The 20660-nt window shown below is 43.7% G+C and overlaps 2 protein-coding genes across 6 annotated transcripts in view; one reads left to right on the plus strand and one right to left on the minus strand.

Moving 5' to 3' along the window:
- Positions 1–17224, minus strand: part of TRPM8 (transient receptor potential cation channel subfamily M member 8) — a 94039-nt gene extending 76815 nt beyond the window's left edge. For both annotated transcript variants that reach the window (XM_015867771.2, XM_015867770.2), the window contains exon 1: positions 16730–17224. The gene's annotated coding sequence lies outside the window, so the exon portion shown is untranslated. The remainder of the gene's footprint in view (positions 1–16729) is intronic.
- A 14-nt stretch (positions 17225–17238) lies between these two features.
- Positions 17239–20660, plus strand: part of AGAP1 (ArfGAP with GTPase domain, ankyrin repeat and PH domain 1) — a 257074-nt gene continuing 253652 nt past the window's right edge. For 2 of the 4 annotated variants that reach the window (XM_015867760.2, XM_015867762.2), the window contains exon 1: positions 17241–17461. In XM_015867760.2, the coding sequence (XP_015723246.1) occupies positions 17299–17461 (163 nt within the window). In that variant the 5' untranslated portion in view covers positions 17241–17298. Of the gene's footprint in view, positions 17462–20660 lie in introns of all 4 variants that reach the window. The other 2 variants (XM_015867759.2, XM_015867761.2) reach the window with 2 other exon arrangements.

The following is a 20660-nucleotide window of genomic DNA, read 5'->3' on the forward strand; positions in this document are numbered from 1 at the left end:
CGAGTGGGGACAAGCTGTGCTGTTCAGATAGCCAAGAACACCAAGTAACTTTGGGATGCACAACCCAAGCAAGTTGTCTGCTTATTTACAGTGTGCCAGGGCTCTGGGACATTAAAGAGGATCATACAGCTCTGCCCGAGGCCCAGCTTTCTCATTCTATCAAGTTGCAGAGTTTCAGCTCAAGAAACCCAAACCAAGAGCACCACCTTCTCACCCCTTTCTGTAAATATAAAGTTGGATTCTGGACTGTGTTATATTTTGAAGTGTGAAAGGAGCATAACTACCATAGAAAAGTGATGAAGATGCCCTGTTGACACAGAGAAGAAGGAAATCGAATGCTACAAGTAACAGATTTGAAGAAGGTCTTTCTGAACACAGATGGAACACGAGAAGAGCATTTGAGAGCAGTATCTGATCTCAGGTTTAGATGGTAACAGAGTGCTGAGAAAGGTTAGATTTCTTTTACCTTTTATATATGGGGTGCATTAATGCCAATGGGCGACCAAGCTCCACCATACCACACTCACTTCCTGCCCTCAGAAAGATAAGGAGAAAATAGAACGAAAAAAGCTCATAGATTAAGATAAGAATAGGGAAATCACTCACCAATTACCATCACAAGGAAACAGACTCAGCACAGGGAGATTAATGTAATTTATTGCTTATTACTAACAGACTAGAGCAGTGAGAACTAAAAGCAGACTATAACACCTTCACACCACCCACCAGCAAAAAAGACTTGTTACTAAAGCTGATTAAGCAGTTTCCTGGGAAAGAAAGGTCATGAAAAGTCTAGTTTTTCAGTGATTGCATCAGAAGCTACAAAAATAAACGCACCGTGAACAACTGCCAGAAATTCATTGTTAATGATCTATGTTTAAGCTGTGGTTTGCTGCAGATCCACCTACAAGGGTAGTTATAAATACTTCTGAAATCTGTATAGCATTAACAGCGGTACTAAACAACTGAGATGCCAGTCCTACAGTTTTTGTTCAAAGACTTTGACTACTTGAGGACTTCCTAATATGACCAACTCAAAGCACGAACATCTGAACCATTATTCATAATTCCGAGTCTGATGGACAAAGTCTTTTTTGCTCACACTCTGAGGCCAAATAAGGTTCGAACTCCTCGTGCACATGAATGTCGCAGAACAGATTGGCCAGATATCGACATACTAAGTTTCCAATCTGCCCAGCCACAGCAGGAGAGCAGGAAAGTATCCTGAGAACATCACAGCTGGGACTGAGAACCAGCCCGAGGTGTCCAATTACTTCACCCACAGGAGTATAATATGTTTGCAGAGGCAGTTCTGGTCCAGCACATGGACACACCAGGTTATGAGCTGCACGCCTCATGTATCTACACGACCAGCTGCATGTATCACAGAACAGCATAAGGGCAGTTGGAAAAAGCATTGTCAGGAGGAGCTAAGAGCAACATCCCACGGGCTCACAGGGATCATCTCCCATCCAGAAGGCAACAGGAAGGAGTGGGCAGAGGAATTTCTTTGCACTGACCGACTACACTGAACTACTTATTGTGGATATGCTTCTCAAGCCCATAAACTGAAGCTCCAGCTCAGCTCCACAAGGTTCCAAAGCCAAGAATCATGAGTTATCATAAACACTACTGATTTCTTATCACAATTTGTTTTAAATATGTGTCATACCTGAATACTGCAGCCTTTTAAGTAACAATCAATCAAATCTAAGCAAACATGTTTCTAGCATACCTTTATTTTCCTATGAAGATGGACTAGATAATTCCTTTTAATTAAGACTCAAGAGAAAAGCTAGCAAGGAACTCCAAGAGCAGCTGAAGAGCAGCACTGCTATTTCAAACCTGAAAATCATCTATCATGCTGCTCCTTCATGTGAAATATTATTATCTGAAGTCAAATTTCCTAATGGAGCCAACACAAAATGCTGTGGGTGTTCAGAGAGAATTTCTTCTTCAATCTAACCAGTGTTGTTTGGTTATTCTTAAATTTAAGGTCCAATAACACATTCATTTGCATCTGAATCCTAATTGTGATTCAGTTCCCAACTGATATTACAGTTGACATTGGTGTTGTGGAGTTGGTATGGTTCAAAAAGCAAATAGCCAAGAACCAGGAGCCATAAAGGAAAAGTTTTTGTTATTATCTTGCAATGCAGGAACCCATGTTAATTAGCAAAGAGTGAATTCAACCTATAATTAGCAGAGAGCTTCTTGATGTGAGATAATATGACAGAGAAAAATGGACTAGGGAAGCTGAATTGTTCCTGAATTTCCTCCAAGGGGGACCCTGAAGTGTTCCACCCCACCTTCTTGGATTAAATCTGCCTTTATTAATAAGAATGGTGCAAATCAATGGGCCATCTCTACTTTGGCTTTTCTAGTCCACATCTTACATACGATATCTCAGACAGTAAACTTCCAATTGCAGTAGGTTGGGCTCAGTGGTAAAAGTTCAGACAGCTCTTCTTGCTGCCAGCTTCTGGTGTGACATCTAGGATCATCTCACGCTCAAGGCTACTGCTTGACCAGTAAATAACTTGTGTTATCAGTAAATATGCAGTGAGCAAATACCACAGCTGATAGGTAACATATGGCACCCTCCACACACATGCTGTTCTCTCATTCCTCCCAGTCCATATAAATGATGCAGATAAAGCAGTACACTGCCGTGTTATACAGTCTGCCAGCACTTAGCCAGGTTTCACTTGAACCTAAACCCAAAGTTGGGTGGCTTCTTTTACAGCACAGCTATGTGGCAACAACAAAGATAACTGCTAAATGATACACCTGGAACTTCTTAGAACTCACTGACTTCCTGCATTAAGGGAAACCTATTATATAACATCTAGATTAGCATTACCTTACCCTAATGGACACTAGCCTTGTTAAGGTGTAACATTCTGTACCAGTGCAGTCCACTAATTACAGAGCTCGGACGTATGACACCCCTACTTGGCAATATATTTTTGAAGCCTCTTGCTGCACTGCCACCCTGGACAGAAGGAAGAATATTCCTTAACACCATCCCAGTGTGAGGGATACCTAACAAACACATGCCTGAAGAGTTAAAGAAGTAAAGTGACTCATCTCTGCCTCAAGCCCCCACTACAGCAGCTAAAGCTTAGCTATCAGTACTCAGAGCAGTACTGCAATAATGCCCTTTAAAAATGATATGGAGCTGTAAGAAACCTGATAGCAGCAGACCCAGGGAACCATGATGCATTTGACTGCATACATTGGAACTGGTTACAGCAGTTACTGATCAGTAATTTCCACCATTGATTGAAGAGGTTTTGCTCTTTGCTTTTGCCAGAGATCCATTCCAGTTTTCTTCTGAAGCCTTTTCTTGTTTTGTTTTCCATATGCTGTAATTAGCCTCTTAGGTAGTTCATTTATGAGAAATCAGCCTGCACCTTCTCTGACATTAGGTGTTTCTTTTTGGCCTGAATAGCAGAGGGCCGGCTTCTCTTCTGCCCATGGAAGAGAAAGCCCAACTGAGCACAGAGCTTGAATCCTCCTGACAGCCATATGGTTGTGGGAAGTGAGTTAGAAGCATTTCAAGAGCACTGAAGAGACGGCACAGGCAGGGCTGTTGGCTGGAATGGTTCCATTCTGAGAAGAATCATAGATTCTAAGATGATGTCAGGGGAAAGAAAGCTGGAAAAGGAAGAGTTTTGTGCTAAAAGTGCACCAAAACTCAGTCCATTTTGTTAGCATCTTTTTCATGCAGTAAAAAACAGCATCCAAATGAAGTTGTGACTAAATAGCTGATAACTGTGAAACACACTTTCAGCATCCAGTGAGACTGAAGTTGACATGTCCACTGCAAGCAAAGTATGTTAGAAATAGGTACTGCCAAAACACTGAAGGAAAGGCAACTTCAGTGGGGCAGACTGGCCAACCAATGTGGATAACAGATGTGTTCTTTAAGCACAGACATTTCTCAGACTGTTTGGAGCATTTTCTACACCCCTAATAGTTTCACTTACTAATCCCTCTTAGAAGGAAAGGAAACTAGTGATGTGGTTATGAGACAGGCCTGCCAGCCAGATTTAAGCTATACTACCACCATAGCATTCCTATACAGGAGATTAAATTCTCTGCTCACATCTCAATCAAGTATCTTTATGGGAGATTAAGTTGTTTCCTGACTGATAAATATCACTTCGCTTAATGTAAGTGAAGCCCTGTAAGCCAGGGCAGACTCCTACTTGGAACAATCTCTACTCAATGATTATTAAAATGAATGGAAAAAATAATTTCTTGGGTGCCCCCAAGCAAGAAAATTCCCTCTGCCAAAAGCACACAGCTCTACTACAAGCCAGCCCTTCCAGAACACAGCTATTATTAACAGTTCAGGGAATACAGCAGGAAAATACTTTCTAGGTAAAGTGCAAGTTAGGCTCACTGAAAATAGTGGAAGCAAGTGATGGGGGCAGAGGCTGAAGGAAGGCATGGCTGAATATTGAGTAATAGCATGTTAACACCCACAAGCGAGATCAGCTGGCATCTCACATGGAAGATCCTTAATGTGGAACCCATGCAAGGAAATAGAAAGTTTCAGTGAAACATATACAGAATGGATGACACAACATCCATTTTCAGCTCAGCATGTCATTTCATTTAAGTCAGGCTGCTGCATTCCTGTGCCTGTATTGCACTACAGCAATAACAAAAGTTGTGTTTAAGGTTACTTAACACTCAAGTGTTAGTTCTCTTTTTGTGTAAGGATAGGAGTGCTTTTACTAGAATATTTTATAGTTGAGCATGGAATCTGATCTACTTATTTACAGCACGCAGCATCTGGTGCCATCTTCCAATTGGATGCTTCAACAAGCCAACTTACACCAACTCTGCCTTCAGTCATCATTTATGCTAATACTGGCAGAGTCTGTCAGGGGCAGAAACTAAGACCTAAATAGGATTGTTGCCTTAGCTAGCTGTAAGCAGGGCATCAAAGCAATAGACAGAAGGCATGGCAAAACATATTGGTGAAGTCTGGTGTTTGCTCTCACACCTACAAAACACTTCATGCACCAGATTGGAGAAAACTGACACGAGCAGTGGAACTGGGAGGGAAAAGAGCAAGACAGTTGCACAGCTATGATAACATGCTCATGTTCCTGCTGTCACCCCAAATGCAGTATGTGTATACCTTAATGATGAGTATTACATCTTCTTCTGAACTCTCCTTCTGTTCTGTTTCCAAGTTTTAAATCCAAGAATATTTATATTAGTAGAAGTAGAATCTGTACTTAGAGCTGCCATTCAAACAGATGCATCCAATTCACCGTGCTTTTATTTTGGAAACTTCAGTTACCCTTCTATGCCGTGCATCACTTTAGAAACATACCCAGCTCGTTATGATCTTGGACATATTCAACTTGTATCAAATGACACAACCTTGTAAAACCTTCAAGTGTGTTGGATGCAGAACCCTTAACTACAAGGCAGTCCACAAAGATCACACCCAGGCTGAAAGATGAGTTAGAACATCTCGCAGTCAGTGCCTTGAGAATACCCCAGCATTTGTCTAGCTGTCTAGACAGCTGGAAACAAAACAAATAAGATAAGCTATTTACATACAGTAATCCCTTCTGGTCGTCCTTCTTCTATTTTGCCTTCCTTTGCCAGCTAATAATGTCTTGGGTGCTGGATAAATTTTAACTTCTGTATTATCACACTACTTTGAGCGCTCAGCTTCCACAAATGCTAGCACAGTGAAGCCTTCAACATCCCTGCAGTACAGTTAAAGCTACTTAGGAGCTGCATTAAGGGCTCAGTGGCTCAATCTGGTCTGCACATCTGAGAAAGCGAGGTGGCAGGGACATGCAACTAGATCTATTAATTACTGACTAGGCTGCTGCTCATTTGATGCTCTGCTCATTTAGAAGTCACTGGAAGCTCCAGCTGAAACATGGAGGACCTATCTAGCCTTACAGGGTAAAGGTGACTTAATTTCTAGGCCATCTTCTAAAAACAGTTTGTACCACTCTTACATTCTAGTCAGTCTCTCGTGAACCTGTGCTATTAGATATCACGCTTTTTGTCCAAGTAATGCTGATTGCATTTATGAACATCTCTCTACTGCATTCATTTGCCTGGTTTAGAACAACTTTAGCAGTCCCAGACAAGAAGAACAAGGTAATTAGGAAGCAGAAGCCCAATTCTTAAAGAAAAAAGCAACTATGCTTCCCTGAAGGACAGCATCTAATTAAACTCCTACAGAGATCTGCACCCACAACTTACTGTTTCCTCAGGGACCTTTCTCAGAAGCAGGTTATTAAACTGAGGTGTGCTCTCAGTGAGAGCTGATTACTGTTGCTCCTCAGTTTATTCTTACCTGGACAGCACTAAGCCTGCACTGAGCCCTCTACCTTTCTCAGGCAGTCTTATTCGATCAGATGCAATGTTTGATTGAACACAAAAGCTGCATGTCACTTTCAACATTCAGGGCACTGTCATTTAGCTAAGGAGCAGGTTAATATACCTTATAGACAGCAACTGTCTGATTGGGATGCAGAACCCAGACAGCTATGATCTCGAGCTGCAGCAACCCACAGCGCATTAAAGAATGCCATCAGCTACTGGCCATAACATACAGGAGAAATCCTTGCTCTGGAGGACCCAAACCACATTACTTGCACTAAATCACATTCAGAGACTGACAGAAATAGGCATCCCTTTGGAAAGGGGCTTTTAGTGGATTCAAGTAAAAAGAAGCATTGCATCTCCTGGAACCCTCAGAGGGACAGATATTTCTCTACAGAGACTGAGTCATCCAGCAAATGGAAAGGATGACTGATACTGACTTCCAATCCAATGTATTAAATACGTTCAGCTCAGAGTCTTAAATCTGCTTTATTCTATCCATTCACCCTTCCAGCAGACAAGGTCAGTCAAATGTTTCTGTATGCTTCTGTATCAGCCTGGATGAGTTTATCAGGGCATTACTAAGTATATGGGTTTTTGTACAGTGCATATTTCTCTTTGCACATGGTTACAGTGCCACCTCCTTCTTCTCCCAAGCCCGTCTGCAGAAAATGTGCATGCCTTCTTAACTAGTGATGGCAAGATGCATCTTGCTAGGTTTTAAATAGACATGACTTAGCCAACCCAATTTAGCCAATACCCAACCTAATACCAGCACCAAGAGTTATCGTTTTTAACCCTTAGATGTGCCCTCAAGACTACATCACTGCATCGCTGCCCACCCCCTGCCAGGCCACAGGAAGTGTAATTGTTTCATCCAACTTCATTGATGCCAAAAGCAGTTGCCTAGGGAAGAACACAGGAATTACATCATGACTACCCCAGTCACATCCAGTTTCGGCTTAGATATGGTTTGCTGTATTTAGTAACTTACATAAGTCCCAACTTAAAAAAACCAAAAACTCATATTGAAGTAGATTAACAGCTTCATTCATTGAGCAACTTCTCTTCCTGTCTTAAGATGAAGTACTCAAAGGCACATGCACAATGATTTATGCAAAGCAGTATGATGCTCTATTCAATTCCTTTTCTGCTTGGTTGCCAGAGAGCTGTGTGTTTCCATAGAACTAACCATAAGCTCAATTCAGAATGCTAAGTCATCTGAAGAGAGCTCATTGCACATGAAAATTAAGAGTAAGGGCAGAAAGTAACCATACTGCGATCTTTAACGGGGAAGAACATCAAGCCAGATTTGTAAAGTGGAATAACCTCTGCAATACAACATGACTATCGATACAGTGAGGACAAAGTCATCAGCTCTGTGGTCAGCACTACACCAGCTGAGCTAGGGATGTGCATGAAGGCTCCGGAATGCTTTCAGTATCAACCAGTGCCATCAAGACCTAAACATTCTCTTGGAGGAGCTCATCAGCTCCTCTAGAAGTGACCCCATCACCTTTTAACACACTTATACTCTTTATTCCAAAGAAACAAATGCTGAAGTGGATATCACTGCCAGAACTCTACAGAAGGCAGCCCACTGACTGGATGTCCCAGTAAAGCTTGTACCAGGACTGATCATGCTGAAGCACACAGTGACAGCTGACATCCCTTACTTCAAACTGGAGATAAAGTCAAACTCCTGGTGTGTCAAGACAAAAAAGCTGCTCTGCTATCACGTGTATTATGTCAGCTCATTACAATTGCACAGTTGATTAATCTGCAGTCTCAGGTATCTGACAAACTCAGTTTTGCTAAAGATCATGGATAAAAGCAAGACTAGGAGTTGATCTCTACTTTAACATCAGCCTTAACTTTAGTCACTGAAAACCCCACACAATCAGTCAAGGCCAGTAACCCCTACCAGCAGAATTCACTTCAGGGTGAACAGGTGATGTGGATGATATTCTGCAGCATAAGGTAATATGCAGTATTTCATCTTTTCCTTACATTGTTCTTGTTACCAGCTGTGTTTTGATCAGTGCTGGGGTGACTTTCTTTGCAACAATGCCATGTCTCTATTGCTATTACACACATACTATGAGGCAGCTGAGAGCAGCTTATAGCACTTCTGTCTGGTTTACAGTTCATTCTTTTACATTACATTGATTTACAACACCCAAGTGCCATAGTTTGAATGTTGAGCCCTTTGTACACCTCCAAAAAGCATTTGATTAACTATTTCCAGATAATTGTTTTAGTAGACAAATGGAAGCTGGGACCAAGCCTGTTGACATTCCCCCTTGAAGAACACTCCACTTTGTTTCATGCTTTATATTGCCCGTACCCATACCACATGTTTCAATACAGACCAGATATGATAGGTGCTATTAAAACTACACCTGCAAACTACATTGTACAGCATTAAGTCAGATGTACTTTAAAACACTTCATAAGCATTTCAGTATTGTTTCAACACGAGGAACAAGAGCTATTTGCTTACTGCCACTCTGATGTCCAGCAACAGAAGCCAACTTGTCCTCCAGAGGTAAACATCCCCCAGAGCTCTGTGCAAGGGACCAAGACAGCTCAGACTTCTTTCCCAGCACACTTGTGCCAGGTGATCCATAACACATTCATTGCAGTTGAAGGTTCAGATCCACCAGAACACTACCATGATTTTTTTTAATGGGCCAAACTTTCTTCCTTACAGAGCCACAACAGATCCGTGTATTACACAGCTGTCACTTTGTTTTGTGAGCGATTCCCAGAAACATCTAAACACAGAACCAGAATTCTGGATCAAATTCTGAAGATCTCTCCAGACCTGGAAGAGTCCCATCCAAAAAGCAGTTACAGAAAGCCCTATGTTACCAGTTACAGCAATTAGCTGCTCCAGATCCCAATCAATACCATGCTAACAAGTTAATTTTAATTTGCTTATGAGGTCAGAGGCAGTAGGGATTCCCCTATTGTAACACAATGAAAAAAGACCTTTGAAAGGTTTCTAAGGAGGCTGTTTAGAGGAACCAGGAACACTACTTGATCTTAGTTTTGGTTACTCTGACAGGGGAAGCTTCAAGTCACTCTAAGATGACACACTCCTATAAATGACCTGACTGCCTCAGAAGAGGGATTTCCTTTCTGGGAAGTGGTTCCCTAGTTCTCTTTATTTCTTCACAATGCTGCAGTTTTGAAGTTGCTTTGCCCTGTTCTGTCTCCCCCAGCTATTTCCCCATTTTCATGTTCTGCAGAACTGAAGGGGTTGGAAGGGACTTTTCAGTCCCTTTCCAAAAGACTTAAGATGCAGAGTTGGTTCATTATGCTTTAAGATTAGGCACCCAAAAAAGACTGTGCTGCCATGAGTTCTGTAACAGATGACAAATCCCAGCAACAAACCTACAGATGATACTCATGCAGGAACAGTTGATTTAGACAAAGAATCCAGAAGACTGTGCATTTGTAATCTTCACTGATGATGTGCTCTTCATTTTCCTTCACCATGGCAGACTTTGACATCTTGAAGAGATTTTTGGTGAGCAACCATGCTCCTGGAACAGAAACTCAAAACCTTGTGTATGTGCAGTACAGTGAGCCCCCTAGGCTTCATTAGGCCTTTCTAATTCAAGGAGCTTTGAGGAGCCTGCAGTGATAGCTTCAGACGTTCCCTATGCAGGTCATCAGAATTCAACTGATATCATCACATCACTGTCCTTGGGCTATCTGTAACAGTTGAGATGGCTGAAAAAAAGTAACAATCCACAACGTATTTTTGTCTTAATTCATCCCATCCACTGTTCTCAGAACTACTGCCAGAAGCCCTTAAGATCTGAGCCAATAGAAGCCTGATGCATTCATTCTACTTTGAAGTAAGGGCAAAAGGCATAGACATGTCTGCTCCCAAGTCCCTCACCTGCAAAATACAACCCCATGATGTCAGTAGTTTCCTAAAGTCAGTTGAGTTCAAGGACACCTGAGTCTACATTTGATCTTTCATTTCAAAGTAGTAGCACAAATTAAAACCACAGACAAGATAAAGCTTAGAAAGTTAGGATAAGATGCACCTAGGAAATTTTTAAAGAAATATCAAAAAAGATTTTACATCATGTGGGAACCAGGAAGGCTGAGACAGGATGGGACACAGCTGACCAGGAGGAGTAAGAATATACTGGAAAGCAAGTGGGCAGGGCTCACAACAAGGGTTCTAAAGTAGATCTGGGGGGGAAGGGGACATACTGCTGTTGAACAGAGAAGAGTCAGAGAACGCTGTTGCTTTAGGAAAGCTTCAGATTTGTCCTAAAGGTTTTTGTGAAGGCTCTTCCAAGAAGATAGTGAGGCTGAAGCCCAACTGAAGTGCCTCTACACCAATGAACACAGCATGGGAAGTAAGCAGAAGAAACTGGAAACTGTGGTGTGCTTGGAAAACTATGATCTTACTGCTATCACAGAAACACAGTGGGATGATTCACATAACTGGAACACTATGATTGAAGGCTAGGAGCTATTTAGAAAAGATAGGCAAGGAAAGAGGGGTGAGAAAGTTGCCCTCTATGTTAGGAGTTGGGTAGACCACAAGGAGCTGCCTCTAAAAAACAGTCATAAAAGGCTCAGGTTAAAATTCGGGACTGAACCAATAATGGGCTTCTGGAGGTGAGGGTCTGCTCCAGGCCGCCTGGTCAAGGGAGCCTGTTGATGGGCCTCAGTTGCAAGAAGAGTCACAACCAGGCTCTCATCCCATTGGGGGGGGGGGGGGTTTCTGACCACCCATTATAGCTCCTGGAAAAGCAAAAAAACAATCTGCAAGTAGTCCAGGAGATTCCTTGAATCCATTTATGACAACTTCTTGGTTCAGGTATTCAACAGACCCACCAGACTGAAGCTTCACTGGACCTAGTTCTTACTACTGTGGAAAAGATCATAGAAGACATTAAGATTGGAAACAGCTGAGGCTGCAGCAGCACTTTGGTTGAATTTGTAATCTCAAGGAACCAGCAAAGAATATTGTCAGGACCCTGAACTTCAGACTGTTTAAAGAAATAACAAGTAAGATCCCCAGGAAACTGTCCTCAAAGAAGGAATTGAACAGAGGCAGCAACCCTCCAAAGATACCTTTCTGAAAGCACGAGAGCTCCCCATCCCCCAGAATAAAAAGATCAGGGGGATAAGGCAGGAAAACACCACAGCAGAATAAGAACCTGCTAGCCAAGCACAGAAAAGTGTAAAGAAAGAAAGCAGAGAAGCATGGCCTAGAAAAAATATAGGGATAAAACCAGAGTAGGTAGGAATAGGATCAAGAAAGTTGCCCTCTAGGTGCATTCTGCTCATAAAGAAACAAAAAAGCTTATCATAGATTCTTAGCAGCACCAAAGTTTTCACAAAAAGACTGGTAGTCACATGCAGAAAGAAAAGTCACTCACATAGATGATGAAAAAGATCCCAAACCATACAGTACAACCTCACAAGATGCAGTCTGACTCTAAAAAAATCATTCTGTAGCTTACTGCTTTGATTGTACTCAAGCAAATGATCAAGAAAGAAATAATTTGGCTTCTGAGAGGCTAAGCCTGGACATGAAGGAGATTAAGCTGTTTGCTTCAAAGAAAGGGATGTAAACGATGAAGGGAAAGTCTGAGTACTGTGCCTGCTTGTGCTGTTGGCTGTATGGCTGTCAGTAAGCTGGAACCACGGGCAGCTGATGCAGTTCAGGTCTAGGAAAGTCTCCCTTAGTTCCAAGCAAAGTTTGCCTCTTTGCTCGGTGTTTAGTACTGATGAACCTCCTTGTCTGTAGTAATTGCTAAGCACTCTGAAGGAGTGTCGTGGTATTCAAACTGTCCTTGCATATCATGTTTTAATTCATTATATATATATATATATTTCCCAAATATTTATGCTGCAAATGATAGTAAGTTCCACTGGTATGAAAAACCTTGCCCAGCTGATGAAAGCCAATGGGAGGCTTCCTTCTATCCTGTGATAACAGTTCTGTAATGGGTACACAGGAAACAGATTTTCCAGTTCACTGTGTACTTAGTGGCAAGAAACAGACAAGCAGGGTCCCACGGTGCCATTGTGACAGTGAATATAAGTCCTGTCACCATAAGAAGCTCACTCAAAGCTTAGAATCACAGGGAACGTGTTTTTTATGTTAATGTTATGATACGTGGCTGGTGAAGGACTTTTGAACTGCAATTAATTACTGCTGAAGGAATAGCTTGACTTTAGCAGCTGGGAACATTTCCAGGACTCCGCTGTTAAGCCCAGTGTACGAAGAGAACTAGGTCAGACAAACCTGCTCAAACCATAAGCAAAATGTGATGGTGAAAATGTGCCAATGGTTCTTCCTTATCTCTAGACAAATAGCCCACAGGATTTTTATTATGTCTTTATGAGAAAAATACAGGTACTGGAAGGGGGGCACATAAGGTGATGCACACAAGCAGTAAATACCAGCCCCCTCTCAGGGAATTCTTCCCAGCATCTTTGCACAGATGCAAACAAGCCACGGGAGGCTTGTCTCTGCTAAGACACTCTTTCACAGCCAAAATGTGAGCCAGTAATTAGCTCAGAGAACATAGACAGGAACACAGTAAATCCCATCAGTTTTTGTGGCATCCGCATCCTGGATCACAGCTGATGGTCTCATAGGGACCGCTTTATGATTCTGATCCCCAGTTCAGTACTGGGAATGAAGTACCCTTTATAGAGCATAGGTCATACCATGAAGGGGTTTCTCACACTGGAAAGCTAAAAGACTGAGATTACTGTACCAGGGTAGATTTTGAAGGGCAAGTTCTAAATAAACACTATTGAAAGTTATTCTGATGTCAAATACATGCAGGAATATGCTGCTCTGCTACACAGGAGGCTCGAATCCCAGGGTTTGGACTCGATGATCTCTAAGGTCCCTTCCAACCTGCACAATACTGTGATACTGTGTGATAGTGTGAATAAATACTATCAAAAGAACTAAAGGGCTGAGGAATATGGGCTTTTTTGAACTTGTAGAAGAGAAGGCTCCAGGGGGACCTCATTGCAACATTCTAGTGCTTGAAGAGAGCTTATAGGCAGGAGGGCTGACCAATAGTGATAGGAAAAGGGGAACTGCTTTAAACTAAAAGAGGGGAAATTTAGGTTAGATGTTAGGAAGAAATTCTTCACTCAGAGGGTGGTGAGGCCCTGGCACTGCTGCCCAGAGCTGTGTGTGCCCCATCCCTGGAGGTGTTCAAGGCCATGATGGATGGAAATCTGAGCAACCTGATCTGGTGGGGGGCAACCAGCCCAAGGCAGGAGGTTGGAACTGGGTGAGCTTTAAGGTCCCTTCCAACCAAAGTCATTCTATAAACTACTGCCTAAGGTGCAGGCTCACACCCATCTGTGACAAGCAGCAGGGTATACACCAGATGTTGCTGCTCAGAGTCATAGCCACCCTGAGAGCACAAGCACCAAAGTGGATGTTTTTATTCACCTACCATGGTTTCCTATGGAACTTGGGGTTGCCTGACACTGTGCTCTTCTACTCGGCCAGGCAGCCTGTTGTACAGCTACAGCCAAGTGCCTGATAATTTCAGTTCACTGCTGGCTGTTTTTCTGCTATTAATATTGATAAGCAGTGCACACGAGTATCTAGGGCAGAAAGAATATGCCAAATGTTAAGAGGCATAGCTGTGTGTTTCAAGTCAGTATTTAAAGTACCTAGAATGTGCAATCTGTCACCTGGGCTCCGTGTTAAGCAGTACTGGGTTAGCCACTTTCACAGGATCTTGCTCTGTGGGATAAGTAGCATGTGATCTTCACTGGCAAGAGAGCACGTGGTTCTGATTTCTCTCATGTCCTCAGACCAAAATAAATACTTGTGGCAGCAGAAAGCAAAGGAGTCTTCACAGTCTATCTTCTTTTCTGGAAAAGTATTGGAGCATAGGGATAGATAGCCAGAAATACCTTATCACATGATGTTACAGCCTTATGCATGTGCATGCTATTCAAAACGAAGGTAAACTTTCTAATAGATTATTCCTAATCTATCCAGAGTGACCTCCCCCATGTTTTTTTTTCTGCATGAAGTCAGTAATGTGTTGAAAGTTCAAAGGTAACAGCTGAGCCTACAATTTTCCCTTACATGTAAAGCCCTGTCAGCATACACACCTCTGAAGTGTGATCTGAGCACAACATGGAATTATGTGGTGAATCAAATATTGATTGTCTGTCAGCAAATGTGACAACAGGAACAAACTCAGATGCTTCCAGAGTAATCATATTTAGCTGTGATAAGAGCTCAATAAAGTGATGAGAGCTCAACAGAGTGCTGAGTATCCTGGACCTGGGATGTGAGGCTGTCACTGAAGCCATCCTAGTATAAAACCCAAGACATTAATGGAGCCCTGACTCAAAGGTATCAATAGCACTGGACACATAAATTGCAATTGAACAAGTTTTTTACATGTGATTTAAGTCTTTGCTAAAATGAAGCTGTTTATGCTTTAGGTAGCACGGGTAGAACTTAGCTCTTATAAACATCTTTCTCTCTCTTATCTGAAGAAGTCGTTTAATGCAGCTTACATTTGCCATCCCATCTTTATTTCTTTCCAAGCAGGTTTAGTATAGAGTAGCATTTTCCCCGTTATGACAGGAATGCTGAGGAATGAGCTACTGCTTTGCCAAATGCTTGTTGTTGCTCCCCCATAATTGGTATTGTTTGAACTAGTTGGCAATGATCCTAGAATAGATTTTGCACACTGTGAATGAGGTTAATTCATTAGTTACATTTGTTTCAAAGCCTCCTGAGCAATCTAATCACTCTGTAATAGTAACTGACTAACCCAAATCTTCACCCAGTAAAATAATGTAATTTACTACCAGAGGATGCTTAACCTATTTAAGTTTCATACTGACATTTCACTGTGGAATATGACAAAAAATAATTCTGGAGCAATAAGAGTAATAGCATTGAAACAAAATTCCCTGACAATTCTTCATTATATGTACATAAATATCAACTTCTTGGATTGTGAGCCCAATTTGTAACTTCTCTATGGAGGTTTAATAGAACCATGCTTGCATTAAGGCCTCACTGCTGCTTGTTTTTACTGACATGCTTGGGCTTCTTTCCAAAAGCAACATTGAATTGTGCACAAGTTTTAAGATCAAGTTTACTAATTGTATCTCCACACCGTTTTTCCTGTGCTTTCTGTAGAGTTAGACTGCAGGGAATAGAATGAGGTGGATAAACAAAGTCATCTGAGAGGAGTGAGATCTGTTTGAGATGTTGATTCAATGCTGCTTTGCACTTAACTGTTGTTCCTTCAAGGTATTCAGGACTGAAATCATAATAAAACCATGCAATTTAGCCTTCTGTAGTCACGGCAATGACTGGATTTGTCAGATAGGGAGGAGGAGTAGGAGGTTGGCACAGATGGCACTTGCTTATGTACCTAACCACAAAGCCAGCTCTGTGGGAGCATGGTGCAATGGGAAGACCATGCTTGGGAAGCTTTCGAGCTCAGAAAGGAAAGATGGGCCCTGCCCCATCTCCAGCAAGTAGCGCTAATCTGCCTTGGGAATCGTATTCTATTTGCTTTATAGAAAGCCTATTGGCCCTTCTACATGTGTTGGAAAGCAACTGTTTGGGTTTCATGATCTCTACAGATTTAGAGATGAGCCCCAGTTTCAGTGGTTATATTGCCTTTGGCAAAAGCAGGGCAGGAAAAGCTGTCAAGTACCTAAGCTAGCCTTGGCCCAGACCAAAGAAAAACAAATCTAGATTTATTAATGTTCACGCAGTGCTGCCAAAGCCCAACCCACACTGAAGGATGATGGACAACTGCTAATGCCACACTCCCTAAAGCAGAGTTTTATGGCTAAGAAACGTATCCAGCATCACTCTGGAAACACCAAAAGATAACGCTTCTGCTCCAGAACTGGACAGAAGGAAGAAAATGAGTGTTACAGCTTGCATTTAGTAGCTTTCTGCAAACCATTAACTGATGGAAATAGTTTTAAAAGCCCAAATCCCCTCATGTTTCATGAGGTTTTTATCCTCATTAAAATCACCGAGGTGCGTTCCCAACTGTGCTTATGGCCAGTGTGAAAGTAATAGTACTTGTTTTACTTAATGCTAATGACAGCAGGGTTTTGTTACACCAGAATGAAGCCTGACTGGATATTTATTACTATTCTAAGGTGATTTTTTTTGGACTGAGCACGCTGTTGTTGTCAATATTGCTCGCTCTTTTGCTGAGGTGGAGATAAAGCTTTGGGGGCAATAGTGTTCTGCAAGCCTGCTTTTCTAAGCACACCAATTAGCCGCTTGCCAGCACGGAAACAATTATTGTAGCTATCAGTAATTAGTCTAACGTACCCTTCGACGCTTCTCAGGGCGCTGTGAGAGAGAAGCCATGGGGCAGCTCACCAGGCTGAGGTGAGACACCAAGATGGCGGCTGTTCGCTCAGCGCCTACGGCTCCCACAGTGCTTCTGGGCGCTCACGCCGGGCGCGAGGGGCGGGTCGGCCATGGTGCTGCGCGGTGAGGTAACACGAGGGGCGAGGCCTGCGTGAGCGTGAGGCAGGCGGAGGAGAAAGACGTAGGAGGCGGCGGAGCGAGGGCGGGGGGGTGGTGGGGGAGACCGGTCCCGGAGCGCACTGCTACCGCCGTTATCCGCTGCCGCGCACGAAGACGAGGCTGGGAGGGGAGTTGGAGGACGAGGCGGCCGGCCCCGGAGCCGCGAGGCGCCCCACCTCGCCGCCGCCTTCCATGGGGCCGGGGGCTGCCGGCTCGCCCTGCCCCGCCGCCGCCGTGAAGTGACAGGGGGCGGGGCGCGGCGGTGCGGGCGGCCCCGCAGCCCCTCGGTTGGGGGGCGAGGCGGAGGGAGCAGCCGGAGCGGAGCGGAGCGGAGGTCTGTCCGCTGGGAGGGGAGGGAAGGGGGGACCATGAACTACCAGCAGCAGCTGGCCAACTCGGCAGCCATCCGCGCCGAGATCCAGCGCTTCGAGTCGGTGCACCCCAACATCTACTCCATCTACGAGCTGCTGGAGCGCGTCGAGGAGCCCGTGCTGCAGAACCAGATCCGCGAGCATGTCATCGCCATCGAGGGTGAGTCGGGGGCGGCGAGGCGTCGGGCCCCGTGCCCTCCTATTGGCTCTTTCCCTCGGGGACCCTCGGCCTGCTGCTCCCCCTGCAGCCGGGCAGCGCGAGGATGGGCAGCCCGAAGTTGTTGGGATGAGAAAGCGGGGGGGTGGTCGTTCTGTTCTCGGTTCTGAGCGATCCGTTCGCCGTGGTTTGCTGCTGTCGGCTGGGTAAACAAGGTGTGCGGCTGGTTTGCAGAGCAGGAGGCAGACAACAGCCTTGTGAGCTTAGGTCTGCGTGGGTCTGTCCCCATTGGAGCGCTGCGGATGGGCTCCTGAACTATTCAGCACGTGGGGAAGGAATGGGCTGCGTTGGGAAGTCTGTGGGTGTTTTTCTTAACTATCGCTGCAGGTAAAAAGAGTGAACGAGGTCGACTAGGAGCACGTGTTTTAAAAAGGGATCGGAGTTGTTTTGCATAGCAATGTAAAGCTTGTGCGTTGTTGTGTGTGGAAGTAGCCTGCCGCTGCTTGGGAAGGGATTCAAGCTAGCAGGGGATGATGCACGGCATCTGAAATAGAGAGCTGCTTAAAGCGATCTTGGTTGGTTGGCCTGTCTTGTCCTTAGAGCATATGTCATCAAAAAGTAGCTGAGATTGTTGCTTGAAAGGCTGCTTTATTCATCTGGCTGGTAAGCAGCGCAGCACGAACAAACAGACAGCGTGGTATTAAACATTAATACCATCAACAACATTTTGTGGAGGGAGGGGGGAGGGGGGCTGAAATCCTCTTTAGCATCGCACACAGCGGGTCAGCGGGGCTGGCAGTGCCTGTCACACATTGAACAGCAGAGCAGGAGGAACGCTGCGCTGGGACTGAATGGGCATTGGAGGTTTGATGCACATTGCCTTTGTACTTTTACTTCCTTGAAGCGATGGTGAGCGGCTGTCAGCTCCTGGGAGCCCTTCCTGGCCTTCTCTTTCACTGAGGAGCTGGGAACTTTGTATTGTGGGAAGTACGACACAGGCACCGCTGTTCCTCCCTTGGTATCCTTGGTGTTTGGGTTGGGATAAACGTTGTCCTTCAGCACAACAAAACCAAAAGCATTTAGCGGTAATTACTACGTGTTCTTGTGCTTTGAGATGTGTTGATGCATGGGTGCAGCCAGGTTTGTGTTGAAGTGGGAGGAGGATGCAAAGCATTGCGTGTAGTTATCTTCACAGCGTGTGACTGCTGTCAGCCTTGTGTCATGCTATTAGTGATTTGTTACCTAACCGTAACTTGGTTCCTTTGTCAGCCTCACAGGCTGTAAAACCAAAATAGCAGCCTGCAAATGTGTTTCAAAGGCAGAGCTGATGAGTAAAAATTCTTGTAGACAATTTGCTTGTCGAACTTGCGTTGTACACTGAGTCATGGAGCCAGTAGATCTGATTCATGGGAAAGATTTATCTAGAAAAAGTGTCTATTTTCGATCTCTTCTTTTTTGTTGTTCTGAGAGCTCTTCAAGTAACTCTGAGTACTTAAAAATGTCGTATATTCAAAAACAAGCCCCCCAAAATCCTTCTTTCCCCTGGATTATAACTCCACCAAGTTACATGCTATGCTAAACCTCCTTGTTGTTGCATGTAAGAACTTGGAAGTTAGGATTTGTTTTGCCTTGGAAGTCTTTGCTGATTTGCAGAGCTGGATGTTGCAGTGATGGCTCCCAAAGCCCTTTAAGCTTTAAGCATGGCACTTGTTCACTGATAGTGAGGAGCTGTGGTGTAGTTGGCACAGGCTGGGATGAGAAAATATGAAGTGCTGAAACAGTTCTTTCCAGTGGGGGAAAAAAATACTGTACCCTTTAAAGAATGTAGCCTCATTAGTTCAGGCTGCTTTAAACTGTGACTCCGACCAACATATGCTCCTTGATCAGCTCAAGTAATAGTTCAGTGCTTGAGAGGCGTCTTACAGATCTGGAAGAGTGCGTACTTGGAATCTAAAGCAGTTTGAGACTTGCGAAGGGAAGACACTATTACTTATTTACTGCCCTTCTTTTTCATTGCAGAGTGTCATTGCCTTACTTAGCCTTCCATTAAGAAAAGAAAAGAAGTTCCATTGGCAGTGCAAACTCCTTTCTAGGATTGGAGTTCCATCGGAGTGTCTGGTCATGCTGGCTGGATCAATGGCAGTTGAGATAATGCAAAATTAAACAGGTCTTACAGCAGCAGCAGCAGCAGATCTTTGTGTGCAAATACAGGAGTTGTAGGTAATAATCCTAAAAGAGCAGCTTTCAGGGCCCTTCCTAAATTGGGTCCTGAATGCACAGAGGTTTCTTTCCTTGTATTATTCTGAGGTGTGATAATTGGTGAAAGCATTTATGAAATGTGGGGCTGCTTCGCAAGTTTTTCTATGGGTAAAAAGTCTGTAAGCAGTTACTTTCGGGTTCTTGCATTTCAGAGCTGCAAAATCACATTGAAAAATGTGCTCCTTTGTATGAAATGGATAATAAGTAGTTGGAACATTTCAGATGCTGTCATTTAGGCTGTTGCCTTTAAGTAAGAACTGTCTTCATGTAGCTTGCGAGTTTAATTCCCTAAATAGATGCATCAACGCTTGATAGGATTTGATGCTTCTTGTATCAGATGTGTACTGTGCTTAAGGATGGGGAGAAAAAGGAAACCATGTAAAACAAACACGTGAATAGACTTCAGCGGTCTTTAAACTGACAGAAAGCTTTTGGGTTTTCAAGGTGCTGCATTCTTAGCTTGTGCATATGGATGTTTAAGGGCAGGTCATAGCGCTGTGTTGCTGTGTAGTTCAAACAGTCATGCAGACCCAAAGAAAGGAAGTGAAGCAGTCAGAAAACCTCATTTTTAATCCTTTACAAGTGGGCTTTAAAACAGGATGAGAGTCCATACAAATACTTCTGCTGATATACTTGTCTCTAACAGATACTGATAGCACAGGTGTTGAGCAAGGGCACTTTGCATCCTTCTACACAGTGGTGAGCCCATCAAAACAAACCAGATCTGCTGCAGTGTGGGGTCAGAGCAGATCTCTCTAACTAGACAGCGGGCAAGTAGTATCTGAGATCTCTACTACTAAACCAAAACCTCAGCAACCAGCCTCAAGATAACTGGTTTGAGAGTGCCCTGAAAATGATTTGAAGATCTCCTTTGTGGTCTGTGGGTTGTGGGTTATTTTTTTCCTTCTCTTTTCTTGAGGCTTTTTTGGGGGAGATTGTTTCT

The sequence above is a fragment of the Coturnix japonica genome, chromosome 7 (genome assembly GCF_001577835.2).
Source record: "Coturnix japonica isolate 7356 chromosome 7, Coturnix japonica 2.1, whole genome shotgun sequence".
Classification (NCBI taxonomy): Eukaryota; Metazoa; Chordata; class Aves; order Galliformes; family Phasianidae; genus Coturnix; species Coturnix japonica.